We start from the raw sequence: 22,008 nt of genomic DNA on the forward strand, positions 1-22,008 counted from the left end.
TTCCATGATTACATTTCAAAAGACAGTGACTTCCATTTTGCTGGTATCCTCTAATGATTTCTGGGCATTCATGCTTTGATGAAACAAGCTGCCACGTTGGAGAGAAAATAAATCTTTTCAACAAAGAGGTTAGTGAGCTTGGAGATGAATCCTTTGTCAATCAAGCCTATCAAATAACCATCTCAAAGTCTGTAAGAGACCTTGAAGAGAGGACCCAGCTAAGCTGTCCCTGCATTCCTAACACCAAAAAGGCTGTTCAATAATAAATATATCATTATTTTAAGCCACTACATTCTGGAATAATTTATTAAGCAGCAATAGCTAACCAATATAGCTATTATATTGGTTATATAATATATTATATAATAACTACCTATCATTTTTCTCTATTAAGTTCAAATTTAAAAAAACAACAAACGCATGGCAGAATTATGTGAAAGGTCCTCACTGATAACTTCCAAATTTCTAGTTCCTATTTCTCAGATAATTACCGAATTTCAACAGCACTATTAAGTTACAAATAAAAAACCTGATTACTTCCCTAAGTCTCAATGATTTCTACTTCAAATTCATCAAGCTCATACATAAATCTCTACATAGAAATTGAGTATAAAGTCAAGATTTATAAAAATCATTAAATATCACCTTCCACAACATGCTTTTTTCTATGTACCAGTATTCTTAAAATTATATACACATATATCATCTATCATTTACTCTTTTTAAAACAAGTATAGGATACAGAATACTGTAAAACTATTTTTTAATAATTAAGGTGAAACAATTAATTGTAAGATACAAACAACGGAAATAATTTTAAAGAAAAAAAATGTGTTAAAAGGTGCTACGGTTATAAAACTTAAAGTAACAAAGTTACCAGAATACTTTATACCTAAGAGGTAAAGGTGATGATTTATGGTAACTATAAATGAAATAAACTATTTTATCCTTATTAAGATCTCTTAATCCCCCAGTTTATAAAATAATCTAGAGGCTACAAGAAATTAAAATTCTGTTAAACAAACAAAAACATCTCTGATAGAAATTTCAATATTTTTACAAAAAAATCTTGTAAAGGAACTGATCTCTATTAGCTCATATATAATCACAAAACGATTGGAAGAATCAAACAAATAAGAGGCCAATATTAAATTAAATTATATAAAATGGAGCACCTATGTTATTAAAATAATACAATTATAAAGGCAGCATCCATGGGCAAAGAAGACATTCAAAAATCAACATCCTAAAAATCACCATTCAGAAGAAGCTTTTAATTCTATTAAACTTACATTTACGTTAATTTTTAATTGTGCCAGAATATACTACTTACTATAGGTAATTAGCATTAGTCCCTATTTTCAGTATATTAAAAACACAATAGACTGTTAAGTTTCTTGAACACAGAAAAACAAAACATAAGAGAAAATGAGTACAGCTCTCACAAACCTCAAAGAATTCTTTTGCAAAGTACTTCTGTAAAAGTCATTGTTGAAATGCTTACATTTTTGGCAAATAGCATCAATTAATAAGCAGATTTGCTGTGTAAAACCAAAAACCTTCATGGAACTATAACAGCTTAATTAATGTTATATTCATGAAATGGCTTATTAATGAGACAAAATTGTACTTCCTCAAATATGCTAATAATACTCATCCAATATAGGACAATTTTCTGCCAAAGCAGCAGTTCTCAAAGCATGGAGATCCCTGGGGGTCACTAAGTCCCTTCAAGGAATTTGCAAGGCCAAAACTACTTTCATAAAAATACTAAGATAACATTTGCCATTTTCACCCTCATTCTCTTACAGGTGTACAATGACATTTTCCAGAGGCTATGTATGTGACATGTGAAATCACAATAGATTCAATGCAGGGACAAACAGGAGAATCCAGTTTTCTATTAAGGCACACAGTAAAGAGACTGCAGAAGTATAAAACAATGCCACTCTTTGCACTAAATGTTTTTGGTTGCTCTGGAAAAATAATTATTTTTCAAGAAAATATATTCTTAATATTGATACATAATAGGTGTATTCTATTTTTTAAAGTAAGTATTTTAAATATAATATTTTAATTCCTCAGTTAATATCTAATAAAAAAATAGATGTAACACGCATAAATAAAAGCTCTTTGGGGTCTGCAGTAATTTTTAAAAATGTAAACGAGTCTGTGACCACAAGGACTGAGAGTCACTGTGCTAGAACCATACTGCTAACAGAAAAGTAATCTAAAGACCTGGTAGGCCTTGGAAAAAATGCAGAAGACTCCAGATGTAAGCTGCTTTTCTTCCCAACCCCATGTGTCATCACTAACCTCAGAATTAAGATATTTAAGAAATAAACAAGATTTTCAAGTTCATATCATTTGTAGTACTAGATGAATAATAAAAGACACTGACATACTTGACAATCTTTTAAGAAGAAATCTAATTCCTTTTAAAATGCAGGAGCTTACACATATTGAAATCTAGGTAAATAGCTAAACCTTATATCTGGCTTTAAGAGCAGGGATAACTTGTCTGTGGTCCAGACTATTGGGCTACATCTCAGTAAAACAAATAGCCTTCTTCAATGTAGAATTCTACTCCTGAGTTAGATTTCAACTGTTCCCAAGACAAAACCACAATCACAAGAGCCTTAATACTGACTGATGTAACAAGAAATGAATTATATCATATATGCCTTGTGTCAATAAACTCCATTATTAAAAAATGAAGATAAAAAATGACACTAAAATAAATTAACATTTAAAAGCCTACATTAAAAGTCTACCATTAAATGTAATAGGTTGAACATAGTTATTAAAAGTATGTTTATAATCATTAAGGTTATTTTATTTTAAAAACTAGTAAGACAGACACAAACAAATATGGAATGATTCCACTTATATGAAGTACCTAGAATAGGCAAATTCATAAGAAAGAAAAAAAAGAGGCAACCAGGGGCTGGTTGGGGTAAGTAGGAAGGGGTTGTTGTTTAACGAGTACATAGTTTTTGCTATAGAAGATGAAAAAGTTTTAAGTGCAGATCCTAGTGATGGTTACACAACGTTGTGAATGTATTTAATGTCACTGAATTATACATTTACAAAATGGTTAAAATCATAAATATTTTTATATATATTTTACCACAATCAAAAAAATAAAAATCAACTACTCTATAACATCAAGCCTTCCAATTTTACGAATTTTCTTGTAATAAACAAGTATATCAAAACTAGTTTATTGAGTAAACAGACTTCTTAACACAAATCAGGCAAATAGGAATACCTCAGTGAACTGGACATTTTTTTTTTTTTTAATTCTGATTCCTGTTCTTTACAACCTTCCTTACCCACAGATATGTATATATGCATGCACTTCAACATCAAGGAAATACTTAAAAAGAAAGAAAAGGCTTTTAAGACATGTTATTGGGGTAAGTACACATAATCCAATAATATAGCCTTCCTGACACAGGTAATGAATGATTCATTTCAACATTGTTAGTAAAATAGGCTTTCAAGCAAAATTGCCTGGATTAGAATTCTGGTTCTGCTACTTTTATAGATATTACTTAAACAACTTGAGCCCCAGAGTTTCCTCATCTGTAAAATTAGAATATCTATTTCAGATGCTATCAAGAATAAAATTGAGTTAATATAAGAAGTATGCTCAGAACATTTTCAATAGTAAGCATTCAATAAGTATTAGCTATAATTTGTATTATTACTCAACCAATGCATGAAATCACACTAACACAATAGCTCTGGTTCACTAGAAACTAAAAACAGATTTTCTGAAAATTAAGGAAGATCTTGAATAATCAGTTTGTTTTCAAGCTGTTAGTTTGGCAACAAGGAACCAGATTAAATATTTTCCCTTTTAAAAATTCCAAGTCTCAACATGTCCCTTAAATGTTTATTCTGCTCTCCAATACAAAGTCTCCTCTACTTTTCATACTAATCTATTGTGGCCAGAAATACTTTGTTCTCTCTGTTTCTAAGGTTTCATGTATGTTTGTAGATGTGTGTTTGAGGAGAAGAGGAAGCAACATACATCTCCTCTCCTGTTAACTATCTGACAGTAAATGTCCCTTGAACGAGCATTGTCTACCACACCTCCTCACTGCTAAGGAGTAACTATTTATGCTATGAAACAACTATAGAGTTGACTAAAAATTTTATCCTCCAAAATAGGGCACTTGTGAGTGAATAATAATCATGCAAGGATAAAAGGTATAAAGTAGGATTATTTTTCTAGGCAAATCTGGATACCACTATTTATGAAAGAATTGGTTAACACCCCAAAATATGGGCTTAATATATTATTACTTATTTGTCCCATCATATATAGGACTATAGTTTTAAAGACTTACGCATTTGAAAGCTAACAAAGGCAAAATTAAAATATGTTTAAATTTTCAAAAGATTTTTTTGCCTTTTAGTATTTCTCAGCAAAGCACAAAGAAAACCTAGGGTTTCTACTAGAAAACTGGAGCTTACTTATTAAGGCAATGCTTACAAAAGACTCCTGAGCCACAGTGCTTTCTTTCATTAGCTGCATATGATTCTTTTTTGTTTTGCTTTGTTTTTAGAGAAACATTGATGAGAGAGAAACATTAATTGGCTGCTTCCTGTACGTCCTCTACTGGGGATCCAGCCCACAACCTGGACATGTGCCCTAACCAGGAATTGAATTAGTTACTTCTTGGTACATGGGGCGATGCTCAACCACCAAGCCATACCCATCAGGCTAGTTGCATATGGTTCTTAAGGTGATATAAATGACAGCAAACTCAACAGAATATACTGTGATCATGTGGTTCTTTGGCAAATGATGTCAAAATGTGTCTTTAATCAAAAACTACTGTTATGTATCTATGCAGCCATAGTGTTATTTAAAGCCAGTGCCTATTCTGATTGGTAAGTGCCTGTGTGACTGTACCAACTATAAATCTGAAAATTCCCATGTTACAGTTACATAAATATGTTTCTAACTCAATCAGCTAATATATTTGGAAAATTTTAAATATAAACAAGATATCTGTGATTAGCACTGTGGGGAAACACTCTCTTCAACAGCTCACAATCTAATAAAAATGAGAGGTATTTCAGTTAGCCTCCACTTATACAAATATTTGTGTTTTTTTTTGTATGAATTGGTTATCTTCTCTCACTTAATCCAGCAAATATACAACAGTTAGTATTGCTTAAACCAGCATTAGAATTTATCTATATTTGTATTCCTTAAATGTGATAGGACATTATGGAAGTATAATCTAAAAATAAGCATCTAAGGAAATCTGGACAGGTATTTAAAATATGGAAAGCATGCACCTGAAAATTAACATTAAATATATAGTTTATGCAACAAAAATAATCTGTTACAGAATTCCACAGATGTGAACATTATTAAAAGATTTATTGTCCTTTAAAGAGATTATATTGCAAAAGATGGGAGTAAGGTATCATTTTGAAAAAAGCCTACTTTCAGATAATGCCAGTGCCTATCAGCAATATCTCCCAGAGCTACTAAATATTCTTATACCAATTAGATATTTATTTTTTCATCATTAATACATATCACCACTCTCTCACCTTAATAAACAACTAGTATTGAACTATATAAAATGGGGATATACTATTTAGCTAGTAAGTAAGAAAATCCTTCTAAATTTAGTACCTAGTAAAGTTTAAATACAATTATAAAGCAATCTAGCATAAGGACTATTATTATATATATATCATCTTTTAGTCTCATTAAATCAAATATGTTCAAAATTAACTATTTACACATTTTATTTTTCAGAGGACAAAGAAATCATTTATGAATCATTAAGTCATTACCTTTTTATTTAGTTAATTCTCACCATATTAAAAACACAAGAATCATGGGTCCAATCACAATTTCTGGCTTATGTTTCAGAACAAAAATTCTTCTTGGACCAAGAATTAACTGAACTTTAGAAATAATGTTGCCTGGAGTAAGGACCTCTATCCTTATCCAGTTTTCTCCTTTATTTTAAGAAAACAAGATTCTCTATAGTCAGAGTAATTTTTCATAATTTTTAATCCTTTGAAGGTAGAGGTGACAATGAAGGAAACCAAAGGTGGTTGGCTTTAAGGCTGATGTGATAACTAACATTTAGAGGCCTAGGATTACCATATTCTGATCATAACTGGCACCTTAAAACAAAGACAACACTCTTGTAAATGTGAAGTGAGTGGTCACGGCTCTTAAATATAAACTGACATATACTACAATCTTAACATGTACTTTACATTCTAATTAGGACCAATAGCTAATATTTACCATTTTTCTAGGCATTCTCCCTAGAAAAAAAGTAATTATTATCTAAATCTATCTTGTTAGTTTCATTAAGAATTGGTTAAGGGGTAAATATTAAGAGCTTATTGGGAATAAAATAAAGGCCACTGAATAAAAGACTGAAAGTATAAATTTTGGGGATTAGTAGTAATATTTTCTATTGACACTAATCTAGTTTTTAATAAATAATCAAAAGTGGCTACAAGTATAATAAAAATTTACATTAATTTTCTGTCTCACTTAAAAGAAGTAAATACCAGGTACCTGGCATCCAGAAGTAGTCTCCTAAAAGGAAACCAGTATAAAGACGACAACCAGACTGAGACTTTCATTTCAAAAATCTCTTCATGGGATATAATTTTTCTAACCTATTCCAATTCTAAAAGCATCTTTAAAAAAAATTTTAAAACAACATTGTTTATAATTCAATATGGGCTGGTAAATATTTAATTAGCAGCTTTAGTTTGGGGAATGTGATATTTTTGGATCATTTTAGTATCTCTACATTCTTCTCAATTTCTGTATACTGTCTCTGCTATGCTGAAATAGCAAGACATGTATATATCTGTTTCAGTATAAATCTATTGAAGACAATTTCATAATCTATTACTTTTAATGTAATGCAATCAATGAAGATGTTATTTTCAAATATATATATTTTAATTGTTAAATTCAAAATAAAAGAAACATTCATGGGTTATTTACTTGTTATTTTTTTTCAAAACCAAATGTCTTATGTACTATTTACCTGGTGGTGGAATCAGAGGTGGAGCAGTGCTGACAGTTGGAGGAGGTGGAAGAAATGGAGGAGGTGGAAGGTGGGTAGGAGGAGCTCCTGGAGGGAAAAATGGAGGTGGTTTGCTAAAATTGTTGTCTACTTCAGTAGCAGATCTTTCAGAAAGGACCTAAAATTAGAGCATAGTTTATTTTTAAAAAATAAATAAACATTCTTATCTGCAATTAAACTCAAGCAAGTTAATTTCATTTAATCTAAGAATCAAAGTAAAAAGCTTTATTCTCATACACATATTTTGAGGAGAGTAATTTTCTGTGTGATGTGTATGTATATACACAGACGTCAGTATACACTCTCACACACGTACTTAAAGCCCAGGAAAAACAACTGACATCATTACAAAAAGACTTCTGAATACAACATAATTGATAAAACATTCTAAACAAGAGACAATTAAGTACTTTATAAATATAATGTAATAAAGATTATCTTTGTTACCCAAAGTTAAAGTATTCAAATTAAGGGCCTTAGCCAGTTTGGCTCAGTGGATAGAGCATCGGCCTGTGGACTGAAGGGTCCCAGGTTCGATTCCGTCCAAGGGCACATGCCTAGGTTGCAGGCTTGATCCCCAGTAGGGGGGAGTGTAGGAGGCAGCAGATTAGTGATTCTCTCGCATCATTGATGTTATTTCTCTATCCATCTCCCTTCCTTTAATCAATAAAGATGTAAAAAACAAACAAACAAACAAACAAAATTTAAGGCAATGTACTCATTAGTCCCAGATACTAGCATTAAGAAAGTAACATGGCATGAGAAATTGGGGGGTAGGGGGGAAGAGGGGGAGAGATGTGTGTGGAAGAGATTAACCACAGAACTTATATGCATAACCCATGGACACAGACAATAGTTCAGTAGGTGGGGAAGGGGGGAGGTAGAGAAAGGGGGATGGAATGGAACAGTGGGGGAGAAAGAGAGACATCTGTAATACTTCCAACAATGAAGATTAAAAGAACAAAAAACAAAAAAAGACAGTAACATGGCAGCAGAACCAGATAGTCATTGCAACAGGTCCTGTCATCACCAGGTTGCAAAGTAAGAGACTGTAAAGCATGCATCAACAAGATGCAAGAGGCAGCCAAATATATAAATGACTTTTTGATGTGACCCTTGTAACTTTAAGAACAAGGGTTAATACCTGAAAAGTAAAAGTGATAACAAAATACTGATATGTATAAACAGGTAAGGGACAGGCAAAAAATCTACAGGAGATTTGCCCCAAGGAATTGGATTTTTGACAAGCTCCCAAGGAAATTATAACTCACAAAGAAGTTTAGGAAACATAGCAGAAACAGGCAACATAATATATATTTAGCTTATACTTCTCAAATCCTTACTAGCTAAACATATAACTTAAACATATTATCCTTCCTTTCGTTAACTTTTTCTCCATTTATGCACAGTAATTTTTGTAAGGCATATACTGATGTTATTTTTTTAATGAAGAGAAGAGATTGCATTGTGATGGTGGGAGAAGGCGAGGACTATCTTCATTTTAGAAATCTCTTTGTGTCCCTTTAAAGATGCTAAAAAGAACATTTTACATGATTAATTTATTAAAGACCAGAGGCCCAGTGCACAAAATTCATAACGGGAGTGGATCCCCGCAGCCCAGTCTGCACCCTCTCCAATCCAGAACCCCACAGGGGATATCCGACTGCCAATCAGACATCCCTCTCATAATCGGGGACCGCTGGCTCTTAACTGCTCACCTGCCTGCCTGTCTGATCGCCCCTAAGTGCCCCACCTGCCAGCCTGGTCATCCCCAACTGCCCCCCTCTGCTGGCCTGGTCATCCCTAACTGCCCTCCCCCCCTCCCCCGGCAGCCTTGTCGCCGCCAACTGCCTCCCCCTGACAGCCTGGTCGCCCCTTACTGCCCCCACTGCCGGCCTGATAGCCCCCAACTGCACCCCGTGCTGCCCTGGTCGCCCCATGCAGCCTGCTGTTCAGTCATTTGGTTTTCCCTCACTAACCCCCATGCTGGCCTGGTCGCCCCAAGCAGCCTGCTATTCGGTCAACTGTCCGATTGTTTCGGTCGTGACAGCCCCTGGCTTTTTATATATTAGGATAACAAAAATCAAAACACTTTGTACATTTTTAAAGTACTCACACAAAAAATAACTAAAACAAAATAGAAACAGACTCATAGATAGAGAACAGACTGACAGCTGTCAGAGGGAGGAGGTTGAAGGGGCTGGGTGAAAAAGGTGAAGGGATTAAGAAAAAAACACCTTATAAACACAGATAACAGTATGGTGATTACCAGAGGGAAAGAGATGGGGAGAGGAAGAGGAGGATAAAGGGAGATATAAAGGGTGATGAAAGGATACTTGACATGGAGTCATGAACACACAATACAATATACAGATGATAAATTATAGAATTGTACACCTGAAACTGATATAATTTTATTAACTAATGTCACTCCAATAAAATCCATTTAGGAAAAGGAAATAATAAAACAAAAAGTGTGGTCAAGCTAATAGCTGAAAGTTTCAGATGCTAAAGTTCTAACTTGAATTATCCCAGTTACTCTTCCCCTTTCATTCTTTCACTTGAAAACAACAGGCTTATGAATTTGTTTTCCCTGAGAAAAACCATATTAAATAAATGATATATCCATAAAGTTATCATAAAGAGATTTTAAGTTATAGCTTTAAGAATATGAGAAAAAGCCAAAACCGGTTTGGCTCAGTGGACAGAGCGTCAGCCTGTGGACTGAAAGGTCCCAGGTTCGATTCCGGTCAAGGGCACGTAATTTGGTTGCGGGCACATCCCCAGTAGGAGGTGTGCAAGAGGCAGCTGATCGATGTTTCTCTCTCATCGATGTTTCTAACTCTCTATCCCTCTTCCTTCCTCTCTGTAAAAAATCAATAAAATATATTAAAAATAAAAAAATAAAAAGAATATGAGAAAATGCAAATGATATTTTCAAAAGAAAAAAAAAGGATACACAAAATGTAAGAGTATTTCAATCTTGCTTAGTGACAAGGGAAGAGATGTACCAGAATGTTAAGATTATTTACATAGTAGAATTATGAGTGATTTTATTTTCTTCTTTAGACTTTCCCCATATTTTCCTCTTTTTGTCCAATGAAGCCATACATTATATTTATAATAATAAAAAATGTCTTACTAAAAAACAAAAACAAAAAACCCCAAAGTTGTAAAGAGCAGCTTTTGTAATAAAAGAGTGATTGACTCCATACTTTAAATCTCTTTGTGCACCCAACACATAGCATAGCACTATGAATATATATTGAACTAGAGGCCTGGTGCATGAAATTCATGCACTAGGGGGTGCGGGGGTTGTCCCTCACCCCAGCCTACACCCTCTCCAATCTGGGACATCCCTCTCACAATCTGGGACTGCTGGCTCCCAAACGCTCGCCTGCCTGCCTGCCTGATTGCCCCTAACCGCTTCTGCCTGCCAGTCTAATCACCCTCTAACCACTCCCCTGCCAGCCTGATCGACGCATAAACTGCTCCCCTGCTGACCCGGTCGCCCCCAACTGCCCTCCCCTGCCAGCCCAGTTGCCCCTAACTGCCCTCCCCGGCAGACCTGGTCGCCCCCGAATGCCCTCTCCTGCAGGCCTGGTCCCCCCAACTGCCCTCCCCTGCAGGCCTGGTTGCCCCTAACTGCCCTCCCCTGCTGGCCTGGGTGCCCCTGACTGTCCTCCCCTGCCAGCCTGGTAACCCCTAACTGCCCTCCACTGCAGTTCCGGTCGCCCCCAACTACCCTTCCCTGCCGGCCCGGTCCCCCCAATTGACCTCCCTCCCCTGCAGGCCTGGTCGCACCTAACTGCCCTCCCCTGCTACCTGGTCCCCCCCAACTGCCCTCCCCTGCTGGCCCGGTCACCTCCAACTGCCCTCCCCCGCCGGCCTGTTCGCCCCCAACTGCCCTCCCCTGCCGGCCCAGTCCCCCCCAACTTCCCATCCTCCCCTGTAGGCCCGGTCGCCCCTAAATGCCCTCCCTCCCCTGCAGGCCCAGTAACCCCTCTAACTGCCCTCCCCTGCAGGCCCAGTCACCCCTAACTGCCCTCCCTCCCCTGCAGGCCTGGTTGCCCCTAACTGCCCTCCCTCCCCTGCAGGCCCGGTCGCCCCTCTAACTGCCCTCCCCTGCAGGCCTGGTCACCCCTAACTGCCCTCCCTGCAGGCCTGGTTGCTCCTAACTGCCCTCTCTCCCCTGCAGGCCCGGTCGCCCCTCTAACTGCCCTCCCCTGCAGGCCTGGTCGCCCCTAACTGCCCTCCTCTGCCAGCCCAGTCGCCCACAACTGCCCTCCCCCGATGGCCATCTTGTGGCAGTCATCTGTGACCACATGGGGATGGCCATCTTATGACCACATGGGGCAGCCATCTTGTGCAAGGCCATGATGTCAACTTGCATATTACCTCTTTATTATATAGGATAAATTAAATTAGAACATTCATATAATTTTTCAGCTAAAAATATAATAAAGTACTAAACCTGTATGTTGCTGTTTTCATTTGCCCGTCGCCTTCCTTCAACTCGGCTGATGGTTATAGTCTGACCAATAACATCAATTGACCCAGGTAATCTCCTGTAACATAAAAATTCAATCAATTCACTTTCACCTAGATGGTTAAAAATAACCGAATATCAAGTGAGAAATAAATCTAAAACCCTTTGCAATGTACTTTAAAATAAAATCAGCTTATAATACACACTGAAAACACTTCACTGAATTAATTTCCCTAGTCTGCTGTCATAAACACAAAATCTTATTAATAAACTTATGCCAACACATCCAATGATGATGTCAGATTTAAATATTTTTATAGGTTTTCTTCTAAATGCACTATTTTTTAATAGTATTCAACTGAATTTATCCTTGTGGAATTGAATCAAGTAATAAATGCTAAACAAATGGAAATAAAAATTTTGTGCCACTATAATTGTAACACATAACACAGTTCTATTACAGAAACTTATAGAAATTCCCAAAAAGGGCCTGAAAAGAAATACTTATTTTGACACACACAGGATATCTTTCTCAGTGACTTATTCCGAGCATTAGAAAGCACAAAAAGGGAACCAGTTTTACATTTCTGATAACTTGCCTTTAGATATAAAAACTCATGTCTGCCAAACCTCCAATTTTTTTACAATGCATTAAAGTATATGAGTAGATGGAAAATTGTCTACCACAAAATGCTGCAAATTCAACAGGTAAATCTAGTAAGTTAAAAAAATTTTTTTAAATGTTAAAAGCCATTTAGCAGAGTTAAGAATTCATAGACATATATATGCTTCAGATACAGAAATAACTTGTAGGAATAGGCAATGAAAATTAATGCAAGTTAGATGAATTTCTCTTCATCTGTATTTGTTATAAACAATTCTACCTTTAAAAGTTTATAAAAGTAGGTCTTGCTGGTGTGGCTCAGTGGGTAGAGCATTGGCCTGCAGACTAAAGGGTTCCAGGTTTGGTTCCAGTGAAGGACGTATACCTCGGTTGCAGGCTCCAGCCCCAGGCCCTGGCCGGGGTGCATGCAGAGGCAACCAATTGATGTGTCCCTCTCACATCCATGCTTCTCTCTGTCTCTTCCACTCCCTTCTACTCTCTCTAAAAATCAATGGAAAAATATCATCGGGTGAGGGTTAATCAAAAAGAAACTTATTAAGTTAGAACCACCAAAGTATCATATATCCTTCCACAATTACCAGAGTTAGGTTCCCTAAAACGACTAAAAACAGCAGCTACCATTTGTTGAATGGTATTTATTTTGCCTAAATTTCACAATATTCCTTAACTTAGAAAACTACTGTATTCTTGTTAGATATTATAAAGCTAGGGCCCAGAGTAATGTCACTGGCCGCAGCAACATTTAAATGGAAAAACTAACTTTTCCAAACTTGTGTCTGATTCCAAAGCATACAGACAGACCCTTCCCTTGAGTCATGCTGCCTTCCAGAAAGATAACTGGCCTTTGAGAAATATAAGACTTCTGGAAAATCAAGAATTGGTATAAATTTGTCTCAAGGAAAGCTTGAAAAGCCCCATAATTTTATGTTCACAAGAACAAAATAGCCCTATAGAAAGTGTATAATGACATTTGAAATGTCTTCAACTACACTGTCAACTCCCACTTACCACCCATTCTCCATACTTTTAATAAAATTATTTTTAAAAGTTGAAGCCTTTCTGGTTTTATGCCTTTGTCATTGAGATTTCCTAGGTACCCTCATGAACTCAAAGACCAAGAATGATTTTACTTAACTTATATACTTCAATAAGCTGGGAAACTAACCTAGCATGAATGCATTAGAAAAATCCAAATACCTTTAACATAAATATTGCTCCAATTTCTTCCCCCAAACTTAAAATAATTATGAAGATATGCCCACTATAAACTTCCTATCAAAGATATATGCACACAACTCACATTCACACATCCTAACAGATAAAGGTGTATATTCTGAGGCCAGGATTTCTCTAACAATTTATTGCTACATAAACTTCACTGTAAAATCTTCATTTCTACGATTTCCTTTTTCATACCTTTCTACTCTCAATTGCTGGATTCTCCTCCTCTCCATCTTTTTTAATTTATTCCAATCAAGAACAATTCTCATAAATTTGTTTGAATTTGCAATTTGGATTGTAAATTTTCCAAAGTGTTAAAATTAGCAAAAATTAAATTTAGATTATTTATTCTAATTACGTGCCAGGGAGAAATATTTCTATAATCTTTCACCATGGATTTCAAAGAACTTCTGCTTTCAAAACCTCTGCAGCATATAGGAGTACTATATCTCTTGAAGTTTATTTTAAATATGATCAGAAAAGTCTAATTATTTTTTTCAGCTTTAAATGGATTATTACTAGAGATTCACAATGGCAAATACTATACTTCTAAAAATATACAAATGAGAAATTAACCTTAACAAATACATATCTCTAGAGGGAGTCCAGAAATGTTTAATTCCTTACATTTCTATAAAAATAACACTTCCTTGCCCAGGCATTTTAAAATATATATATTTATTGATTTCAGAGAGGAAAAGAGGAGAAAGATATAGAAACATCAACGATGAAAGAGAATCTCTGATCAGCTATCTCCTGCACACCTCCCACTGGGGAACGTGCCCTGATCGGACTCGAACAGTGACCTGCTGGCTCCAGCTGGGCTTTGCCCAGGCATTGGTTAAATACAAATTACTTTACCTTAATCAGAAATCTGAAGGTTACCATTTTGTTTGGAAACATTTTATGAAAGATACATAAGCATGTACTAAAGTAATAGAGTACATAGTAATAATACAGATGAGTAATTAAACAATTTAATGTTATTCTGATGCTACTGGAAAAAAGTATTCAACCGTATTATTCTATATGTTTTTGATGTAGGACTTTTTATTTCAATAAATAAAAGATGTAGTAGAGCTTCATAATGAGGATCTTGCATAACTTGGATTTCCACACAGCACAAGTTTAACTGAGCTTAAACATTTGATCAGTAGGGCAGACAGCTCATGTAGCTATCAAGATTATCTTCCTTGCCGAAACTGGTTTGGCTCAGTGGATGGAGCGTCGGCCTGCGGACCAGAAGGTCCCGGGTTCGATTCCGGTCGGGGGCATGTGCCTTGGTTGCGGGCACATCCCCAGTGGGAGGTGTGCAGGAGGCAGCTGATCGCCAGTGGGAGGTGTGCAGGAGGCGGCTGATCGATGTTTCTCTCTCATTGATGTTTCTGACTCTCTATCCCTCTCCCTTCCTCTCTGTGAAAGATCAATAAAATATATTTAAAAAAAAAAAAAGATTATCTTCCTTATACGGGATTCAATCATAACGGTACACAAAGCTGAAAGAGACAAACTAATTACATGAGATTTAGTTTCATTAATCTATAGTGTAATATAGGGCAGTGAATGTTCTCAAGAGACGCTACCTTTCCTTCTGGCACAGATGAAAATGAAAACATCTCTGATGCTATAATATAATTAAATTAAAATGATATCCTACATAATAAAAACCTAATATGCAAATCGACCAAATGGTGAAAAGACTGGTCGAATGACCAGTTGCTGTGACGTGCACTGACCACCAGGAGGCAGACACTCAATGCAGAAGCTGCCCCCAGCCTGTAGGTGCCAGGCCAACCAAGGCAAGTACCAGCACCGCCACCCCCCCATCACCCTGCAGAAGGTGACCAAGGTGGGGGCCGGCTGGCGAGCAGACCTGTGCCACCCGCCTCCCCCCCCCCCCCCACCGATCACCCCGCCAGTTGCCCCACAGATTGGCCCTTATCGCCAGCCAGGCCTAGGGACCCTACCCATGCATGAATTTCGTGCATTGGGCCTCTAGTGTTTTGATAATTCTGATTTACCAGAAAGGGTATAAGAGCTGCTTACAGAGATAAAACAGAAATTTTTAAGTGACAAAATCAGAGCCAAGGAAAGATAGACATGTACAGTATATAAGAAAGATTAAACAGGGAATCATTTAGGGGTCTGGAATTAATAATCCACTTTACATTATTTTCAATGGAAAAAGATGATTCAGTTTTTGAACAAATCACTTCTTGAACAGCCTTCCGGAAGTAGTTAAGTTCGAGAACCAATTTTCCACTGTATTTAATTCACAAGTAGGTTGCAAGTAAGGTATGCATCCAATTAGTTTCATTTTTACAGATATGGAAAAAGCTCTTTTGTTCAGTAAAGTACCAGCACCAGGATTTAGGCTCAGATAAGAACAACTCCAAAACTTTTCCCTTCTTCGACAAGAAGTATTTTCTATGCTAATTTTCTGGGGCCTGAATTTATTGAATGTTTCCTTTTTAAGCTATATTAAAAACAAACAAAAAATCGTAAATGCCTAAAGGTGAAAGATGCTAAAATTTAACTCACTGGAAGACATAAATGTGCTCATTGGGTAGTCAAGTGTGCTCATTTATGTGTAGAGCATGTAATAAAGCTCTACCTACCATATTTATGCTTTTCATTTTAATGTATCATTGATAGGAAAAGATATTCTGCAGTGAAATGTTTAAAAAAACAAGGCCTTCATATGTCTCATCACATAAAATCTTATAAGCTGAACAACATAGCAATATGCAGAGTGATAAATCAAATGCTATAAAGGTACAGGTACATCTCTTCGGTACATTATTTCATTAAGACATAATAGTAACTGGTGTAAGAACAGATGTAAAGGTCTCTCTTAAATATAATGTTCATTTAACATCTAGTTTTATTACTATAAGTTTAACGTTTGTCTATTATAAGAATGCAAGCACATTTAAATATTTGAGTGGTTCTACATCAAAAAACAATTTTACTATTCCACTTTCAAGAATCCAGATCAGTTAAAAAGCACTGACATTGATAAACAAACTTAACAAAACAACGTTGGATCTGTAACTAATTACCTAAGAGGATCAGAATTTGATATTATAAAATGAAAACAAAACAAAGAAATAAACTGAACATTAGGATAAGTATAGTAATCATCCATATTGCCAATTTCATACTGTGTTCACTAAAATGGTTTCATTCTTCTTATTAATTGGCTTTACAAATTACAAATCTGAATTTATAACAGAAAGTTGCACCAATAAAATGCCATTGTTATGTACACCAAGCTAACTAGCTTGCAGAACACTAATAAACAAAGTTTGAAAAATACTGTTTTATATAAGAACAAGAATGGCATAAGCCCGAGACACTTTGCGGACCTCCATTTAATGTACTTCGGATTTAACAAAATTTCTAGTCCATATGTTATATGTGAAAATTAACACCCGGTTAATTTTAAAATGCTTTTAAGCAAGATTTGCTTATATTAGTAATTAAATTAACAGGTTATTTTTTGTTATTAATTCATTATTAACAAATTTTAGCAAATAGGCCATATGTTAGAAAAAACACTAGCAATTTTGCTGACATAAATATTATATTATGACATAAATATGTCTACAAGTAGTCTACACATTTAAATCCAAGAGTAACCACTCGGAAACAATGTTTGGAGAATGATTAGCACGTGATCACACCTTATCTTGCATGGTGGTAATGGTTCTGTTGTCACGTGGCATGACTTTCTGCAGCAGTTTTGCGCTAAGCCATGCCTCAGCTGTGTGCATTTGTTTACTCACGGTGACTGGTGAATGCACACATTTACTAGACCTATTCAGTATAAATTTAAAATTATAGTAATACATACAGAAAACTTTGCTGTAAAACCAAACTTTTCATACATACTTTAATTTCAATTACACAAACATGTCTACATTAGTAAAAACAGGTAAACTAATTTGTCAATTTTTTAACATACATGTTTGGAAAACCTACTTTATGACTTCAGCTTTAACAACACCTCTCTCACCCAAATTAGTCCATTATATCGAGGTTTCACTGGATAGTAACTGATGAAAAGGATCTCAACCATTATTTAATTGCTCTTTACAGAGACTTAAGCAATACTTCAAAAAATACTCCACATTAATTAAGAGCTGGAATCTCATTTTCTATCTCACAAGAAAGTGTGTGTGTGTATGTGGTACCATTTTAAAAAAGAAAATTACCTTTTATCTAGAGGTTTTATTTTTAATTTTCAATAACATAAAACATGTGGAAAGTACAGCCTCAAATTTATTACTACCTACATTCCCTGAGACTAATCACAAAATCAGAATGAATAATTTTGTTTTCAAAGTGTCTTTTTTATGGTGGGTAGGAGGTGGATTATATAGTGTAAGTACTGCAATGCAATGTATTACTTTCAGATCTGAGAATATTTCCTCTGTAAACTATCTTATTTGAAGAAAAATCTACGGTATCAAAAGCAACTATTTTAAGTAAAAAAATTCTAAGCCAAATGATTGATATAAAAGGATTTCCAGATGTTAAAATAATATTAGCAAAAGAAACAAATGTGAAGTTTAAAATTACATTAAAAATAATGGATTTTTGAAGTATCTCTATGTCTCTGCTTATGAGTCAACTTGCCTGAATTGCAGATATTAAAGGCCAAAAACATAGGACTCTAGCCCTGACTTTGCCTCTTAATTAGCCATGAATTTGGCCAAATTCCCTACTCTCTCAGATCTCATTTTCCATGTAAACAAGGGACTAGCCAGAAAATAAAATTTCAGGATTAATAAGGCCTTCCAGATACACAACCTAGAGCTCTATCATTTTACAAATGTAGAAACAGAGGCCTAGAGAATTTAGGGAACTGTCCTTAATTCACATATGCACAAAATCAAATCTAATATCCAAATCTGTTTTATGTCATGAAACAGCTATAAGTTTAAGAAGATAGTTATTCTTTACATACAAAAAAATAGCTGATTCATTACCAATAGTAGCATGATGAAAATGAAAGTTCTTATAGTCTGGCCCTTTTCAGATCAGTCAATTGCTTTTCCACATCATTGAACAGATTAAATATAAATCCAGTGTTTCGTTATGTGCTATGTGCTATAATAATGTAATTAGTTATTATATATAGAAATTATACTGTAAGCACTGCTATTAAACTTTTGGGTTCCACAGAAATACTAAAGGTGGAAAGATTCATAGACTATAGACTCCAATCCACACTTGTCAGATCTAATTTTTCTTTGTTTAAAATAACTCTTGAAATTTCCATTGTTTCTTCAAGCAGAATTTTAGTCTTAAAAACTAAGATGAAGGCCCTGCCCAGCTAACTCAGTTGGTTAGACAATCATCCTGATACACTTGTGGGTTAGATCCCTTGTCAGGGCACATACAAGAAACATCCAATGAATGCATAAGTAAGTGGAACAATGAAGCAATGTGGTTTTTTTTCTCTCTCTCTCCCTCTAAAAATCAATCAATAAAAAAAATATGAAATATAAAACATAAAAACTAAGACTAATCAATACTGTATATAATATATCTGAACAAACAATTGGTACTTTTAAAATAATAGTAAGATATACAAGTTTTCATTCTATAACCTGTTAAAGCAACACATGCAATTGATACTATTCTAAGAATATAGATAATACAGGGTGGGACAAAAGTAGGTTTATAGTTGCTTGTATGAAAATAATATAATAATTAATGTTTATAAATAGCCTTACCTTAGATCAGGTGATTCGGCCCTCCCATATCGATCCTGCCACTTCCCAACGCTTGAATTGGCTTTTCTGGAGGCAGAACTTGTCTGAGACTGAGAAGAGGTGCTGTTTCTGGTGAGATAAATTTTCTATGTTTTTACTTATATATTGTTGCCTCTGACCCCTCCCTGGTTCTGTCCCCTTCGCCCCCCCCACCCGCCCCCAACACTATTTTTCTAAAATCCTTAATTATGTTCCTATAGTATCATTCTCTTCAAGTCACATAAAATATTTTCTGTGGTAAGACAACTAATGGTGTTTAAATATAGGCACGTCATCAACATTTTATTAATTCTAGAATATTTTAAAAAATATTTAACATAGATGGTACCATGTGAAAATGCAGAACCAATGCTTTCTTCAGGTTGTAACATGTAGCTGAGAAATAAATTTCTGAGCTTTTATGAATTAACTAGAGGCCCAGTGCACGAAATTCGTGCACGGGGGGGGGGGGAGTGTCCCCTCAGCCCGGCCTGCACCCTCTCGCAATCCGGGACCCCTTGGGGGATGTCCAACTGCCAGTTTAGGCCCGATCCCACTGCAGATCGGGCCTAAACCACAAGTCAGACATCCCTCTAGCAATCTGGGACCACTGGCCCCTAACTGTTCACCTACCTGCCTGATTGCCCCTAACCACTCTGCCTGCCTGATTGCCCCTAAACCACTCTGCCTGCCTGCCTGATCACCCCTAACCACCTCTGCCTGCCTATCTGCTCTCCCCTAACCACTTGCCTTCCTGCCTGATCGCCCCTAACTGCTCGCCTGCCTGCCTGATCGCCCCTAACTGCCTCTGCCTCAGCCCCCGCCACGGCGGCTTAGTCCAAAAGGATGTCCGGAATGAAATCCAGAAGGTCGTTTGGCTGTCCAGTCTAATTAGCATATTATGCTTTTATTATCTACACTAATAAAAGAGAAACATGCAAATTGACGATCACTCCGCTACGCCCACCAGCCAATCAGGAGGGAATATGCAAATTAGAAGGAAAAAGATGGCGGCTGCCCAGCTGCTCCAGGCATGGAGTGCCCGGGTGGGGCAGGACACCTGCTATGAGAGGGAGGGTGGGGGGCGAAGGGATCTACAGGAGCGGCACTCCGGCCGCAGCAAAGACGAAGACTGAAGACTCTGGAGTCTGTAGCGAAGACGAAGATGGAAGACGGAAGATGGCAGACTCCTGCCTGAGTCTGCAGCGAAGACAGCAGACTCAGGCTGGAGTCTGCAGCGAAGACGGACAGAGTCTGCAGCTAAGACGAAGGCGGCAGACTCTTGCCAGAGTCTGCAGCAAAGGAGGCTGACTCCAGCCAGAGCAAAGGCCTGGATCACGCGTGCTGGAGGAAAACCGATGCTAGAAGCCAAGGGAAGGAAGGCCTATCGCATGAATCTCTTCGTGCAACGGGCCTCTAGTTATAGATAACATTAATTTATGCAGTTTCACAAAATCTTATTCAAAATTTTGGTATTTCTTTCCCCACATTCTTCCCCTCCTCCTATATTCTTTAATAAGGTATAAGTATTGTTAGAGTAACCAGTTAACAGTAACACTGATATGTTTCATAAAAACTTACACTAAATAAATATTTTGTAAAAATTCATTTCAAAGTCATTTATTCTTTTAAAGATTCTAATATATATATATTTATTTATCTGTTTATATATAAAAACAACACAAAGAATAAACCAGAAACGAAATGAAATGAAACTGATTATTGACAGAAGTGAAAGAAACAGGAGTGACAAATCGGAGTATACTTTGAATAGCCTTGCTTTGAAACTACGTTAAATGTCTTATGTATGTAAAAAGCAAGCATGTCAATAAGCATGAAGGAAAAGAAATGCTAATACTGAATACAACCAGAAGCAATAGATCAAATTATATTTTTAAATGATTAATATAATCACTCTGAAGGCCAACTTTCGAACACAGTATTTTGACTATATACCCTCAATCTAAAAAAAAGAATTGCAAAGATATCTTGAACTCTTAGTTTTGTAATGGTAGGTGTAGATGTTCTAAAGTATTTTGTGTATATTAAAAAATGATGCAAATGAGAAATATTGAAGTTGTTTGAAACTAGGTTTTCACTGCAGGAAAAGGGAAATGCAATAGAAAAAGAAAAGTAGAACCCTGTACTGTCAAATACTGAAAAAAAAACACAAAAAAAAACATGATGATTGTATAATTAAAATTTATAAATAGAATATACACATGGCAATTTCATATTGAAATTGTTTTTTGTTTTTTTTTTCTAGCTCTGGGTGCTGAAAAGATCTGCCTTTAAGAAATGGCTACTTCCAGGGAAGGGGTAGGGAAGTTACAAGAAAAGCCTAGAACATCTGGTCATGCCAAAATACAAAAATAAAAAAATTTAAAAAAAAAAGGAGGGGACATATCAACAGGTAACAGGAGCTAGTTTGAAGAGGCCCCCCTGGACCAAATCTGGAACAATTTGAATATGAATATTAATTACAGTATATATGAATCATATATGTAGTTTATATACCACACATACATAAAAGCCACATACATGCTCTCTCTCTCATGCATAAAATAAAAATACGTTTGACTGATAAATGTAAGTGTGGGAGATGAGAAAACTCATTTTTAAAATAAAATGCCAATTAATAAATATAAGAGAAATAACAGAGTTAAATAATAGATACTAAAATCCTTTTGACCAGAAAACAGAAGAAGAAACCAGAAAACAAACTTTCCTAATTAAAAATGGGTACTATTCTTTACATACAAAAGTAACATGCTAGGTATGTTTCTATAGATTGTGTTGGTAATTATCCATTTT

The 22,008-nt window shown here is 35.9% G+C and overlaps 1 protein-coding gene across 5 annotated transcripts in view; it reads right to left on the reverse strand.

The window, feature by feature from the left end:
- Window positions 1-22,008, reverse strand: part of FIP1L1 (factor interacting with PAPOLA and CPSF1) — a 97,647-nt gene that overhangs the window by 39,035 nt on the left and 36,604 nt on the right. For all 5 annotated transcript variants that reach the window (XM_080660394.1, XM_080660397.1, XM_080660393.1 and 2 more), the window contains 3 exons: window positions 19,177-19,284; window positions 11,572-11,665; window positions 7,059-7,215 (listed from right to left, as the gene is read on the reverse strand). In XM_080660394.1, the coding sequence (XP_080516520.1) occupies window positions 7,059-7,215; window positions 11,572-11,665; window positions 19,177-19,284 (359 nt within the window). The remainder of the gene's footprint in view (window positions 1-7,058; window positions 7,216-11,571; window positions 11,666-19,176; window positions 19,285-22,008) is intronic.

Source organism: Plecotus auritus (assembly GCF_963455305.1).
Source record: "Plecotus auritus genome assembly, chromosome: 1".
NCBI lineage: Eukaryota > Metazoa > Chordata > Mammalia > Chiroptera > Vespertilionidae > Plecotus > Plecotus auritus.